Source organism: Chiroxiphia lanceolata, chromosome 26 (assembly GCF_009829145.1).
Source record: "Chiroxiphia lanceolata isolate bChiLan1 chromosome 26, bChiLan1.pri, whole genome shotgun sequence".
NCBI lineage: Eukaryota > Metazoa > Chordata > Aves > Passeriformes > Pipridae > Chiroxiphia > Chiroxiphia lanceolata.
The window spans coordinates 4184338-4187482 of record NC_045662.1 but is presented as its reverse complement, the minus strand read 5'-3'; the positions used below and the strand labels follow the sequence as shown (position 1 = coordinate 4187482).

At 54.0% G+C, this 3145-nt stretch overlaps 1 protein-coding gene across 1 annotated transcript; it reads right to left on the bottom strand.

Moving 5' to 3' along the window:
• On the bottom strand, positions 1 to 3145 carry LOC116798506 (keratin, type I cytoskeletal 16-like). Its single transcript, XM_032710995.1, has 8 exons — positions 2652 to 3145; positions 2008 to 2090; positions 1661 to 1817; positions 1301 to 1462; positions 1003 to 1128; positions 684 to 910; positions 442 to 530; positions 1 to 20 (listed from the first exon to the last, which is right to left on the bottom strand). Exons 1-8 carry the CDS (start codon positions 3099 to 3101, stop codon positions 1 to 3), a joined length of 1314 nt encoding a protein of 437 aa, XP_032566886.1. The 5' UTR covers positions 3102 to 3145.

The following is a 3145-nucleotide window of genomic DNA, read 5'->3' as shown; positions in this document are numbered from 1 at the left end:
CTAACACACTCTTGACTGCCCTGTGTGAACACCGAACAAATCATCGCCTTGAGGGGAAATCTGAGCATTCCTGCCGAGGGAATCCTCACACCTGACACTGTGTCAGCAGGACAGGGGCAGAGGCTCCGTGCCCAGCAGCGCCCTGAGCACTTTCTCAGAACTGTGTTTTTTTTATTATTCTGATGAGCAAAAAAGCATAACCCATCTCGTAAAGTTTATGGTCTATATTTTATAATTAGGTAGAGGGAAGGGCAAAACTTGCTGTATTTTAATGCCTGATTCCTCCGTAACAAAGTAATGAGGTTCTCTCACTCCCAGGCTAATGGATCTGGGAATTTCGCCCAGCCCAAACTACAAATCTATTTTCTTACAAACTACATTGCAGCCATTGGGGCAGATGTAACCCACTAATAACCACATCCTTACGAAGTGTTGTCTTACCTGCCATTTCCCCACACTGGGAATGGGAGTAGGAAGCAGAATATGACTGGCAGGATTTTCCACTTCCTTGGAAAGCACCTTGGGAGGCACTGCAAAAGGAGAGTAATTAATTCACAAAACCCCAATAATACCAGATATTCAGTCAAAAAAGATGTTGATGCTCCAGGGACGAGAAGTCTCCGTTGGCAAATAAGTACACAAGGATTTCATGCTATTCCCTTGCTACAATATGGAATACATACACAAGGTCCTGCTGCCCCTCCTGCAGCAGTGCCCGGTACTGCTGGATCTCCTGCTCCAGGCGGGTCTTGATGCCCAGGAGCATCTTGTACTCCTGGCTCTGACCCTCCATCTCACAGCGGATGCTGGCCAGCTCCTCCTCCACGGAGTGGATCTGCGCCTGGATCTGCTGCAGCAGGCAGCCGTAGCGAGTCTCGGTTTCTGCCAAGGAGTTCTCCAGAGAGTTTTTCTGGAAGGGCAAGGACAGGAGTAGTTGAGGAGGGGAGCTGTGGTGCTCCGTGCTCAGCCCCAGCAGGGCAGGCCCAGCCCCTGCCCACGTACCGTGCTGAGCTGTGCCTGCAGCTCGATCTCCAGGTTCTGCATCTCGCGCCGCAGCTCCGTGAGCTGGTGGCTGCTGCTCTGCATGTCCTGGCTGCTGGAGGTGACCTGGCGATTGACTTCTTCGATCTGCGGAGGCAAAGCCAGGGACACCTTCTGAGCCACAGCATCCCCTGGGGGAGCAGGTTTGCTGAGGGAGAGCTCAGCTCTGCAGGGAGCCTCTCCCTTTCATCCTGTCCCGGTGCCCTCGTGCCTGGGCTGTGCCACCGGAGGGGACTCCACTCTGGGCACTGCTACCTACCTTGACTTCATACCACTGCTCCACCTCCCTGCGGTTCTTGTCGATGATCTGCTCGTATTCACTTCTCAGGTCATTCAGGATCTTTGTCAAGTCCTCTCCAGGAGCAGCATTGACCTCCACACTCACATCCCCACCAGTCTGAGATTGGAGCTGCCTCATTTCCTGCAGGGAGTCCAGACAGAGACACAAGAGCACACACAGGTCATTTCCTGTGCTGGGGACTGTGGGCAAAGCAGTATGAAGGTAAAAAAGGAGCAACAATCCCTTGGCCTAAAGTGGAATTGACTCCATGTGTGAGGGTGGGAAGCTGAAGAATCCAAGGGTGGTGCCTTGGCTGTGCTGTTTGTCATTGGATCGTACCTCCTCATGGTTTCTCTTCAGGGCAATCAGCTCATCCTTCAAGGACTCCAGCTCAGATTCCAGGGAAGATCTAACCAGAGTCAGGTCATCCATGAGATTTCTCAAGCCATTGATGTCAGCCTCCACAGTCTGACGGATGACCAGCTCATTCTCATACCTGTGTCACACAAGAGAGTCAGAGAAATGGGTAGATGAGATGCTGATGGTCACTAGCACACATCCTTCCCAGGCCAGTATCCCAGTAACACCGGAGGAGTCAGTAACACCACCCTGGGCATTGCTGCCTTGTCTCCTGAGATGCTGAGCAGGATTGGACAGACACACGAGGTTCACAGGGAGGTACTCACTTCATTCGGAAGTCCTCAGCAGTCATCTTGCTGTTGTCAATGTCCAGCAGCAGCCTGTTGTTGTCCACAGTGGCAGAAATGATCTGCAAAATGGGAAGGTAGAAAGAAGACCCAAAGCTTTTACAGGGTTTTGTTGTGGGTCTTGGAATTGCCTCCTGCATTAATGCAGGGACCACATGCGAGGGTAATGCTCCAAATTTACTTTTCAAGGAAACTTGTGCTATCACACATCCTCCCAAATCTCTGCTCTTTACTTCCTTCTGTCCAGTTAGAGACAGTTCCCTGTGTGTCCCAGGGAGTGTGTTCAGCCCTTTCCCTGTATCATGCTTCTTCATGGTCCATTATTCTATTTTCTTGGTACCACGTAAACCAATCATAAGGCAAGACCTCAGTCCTCCACCTGGTGTCTGTAGGAGTGTGCAGGGACAAAGGGAGCTCAGATCCTGCCATCCAGGTGCTGTGGCTTTGCACTCCATCCAGCTGAACCGGGTGGGAGCAGAGGGAAGCACTGGAAGCCACCCACGGCTGGTTTGACCCACCTGCACAGCGTGGGATTTCAGGAAAGAGGAAGGAGGGAGGAGGAAGACCTCACAGGAGAGAAGAGCATGTGAGCGATGGAGCCACACTAGCTGGGGCCATCCTACCTGATTCTGGAGTTGTTCAATGGTCTGGTAGTAGGAGCTGTAGTCCTTGGAAACACTGGGAGCTTGTTTCCTGTACCACTCACGGATGTGGTGCTCGAACTGAGCGTTCTCCTCCTCCAGCCTTCGCACCTTGTCCAGGTAACTAGCCAGGCGGTCGTTGAGGTTCTGCATGGTGACCTTCTCATTGCCGCCCAGGAGCAGGTCCCCCCCTGCACAGAAGCCCCCCGAAAAGGCCCCCCCGTAGCCCCCGGCCAGGCTGGCCCCGCTCAGGCCGCCCCCGTAGCCCCCGCACGCTGCCCCCCCGTAGCTGCCCCCGCCGACCACGGAGGAGGCGTAGCGCCGGCAGGACACCGAGGAGCTCCGGCCGCTGCTGCCTCCACAGCCACCTCCTCCTCCTCCTCCTCCACTCCGGTACGAGGTGCTGGATGTTCTCTTGATGGTGCAGCTCATGGTGGAAGGGATCAGATATCCAGCCCCAGAGGCAAAGCTGTGCA

Coding starts and splice junctions, on each gene's coding strand:
- LOC116798506 (XM_032710995.1), bottom strand. CDS start 3,101: ATGAGCTGCACCATCAAGAGAACATCCAGCACCTCGTACCGGAGTGGA. Junction 1,463..1,660: donor TGAAGAGAAACCATGAGGAG/GTACGATCCAAT, acceptor GACTCCCTGCAG/GAAATGAGGCAGCTCCAATC. Junction 531..683: donor GAGGGGCAGCAGGACCTTGT/GTATGTATTCCA, acceptor CTCCTTTTGCAG/TGCCTCCCAAGGTGCTTTCC.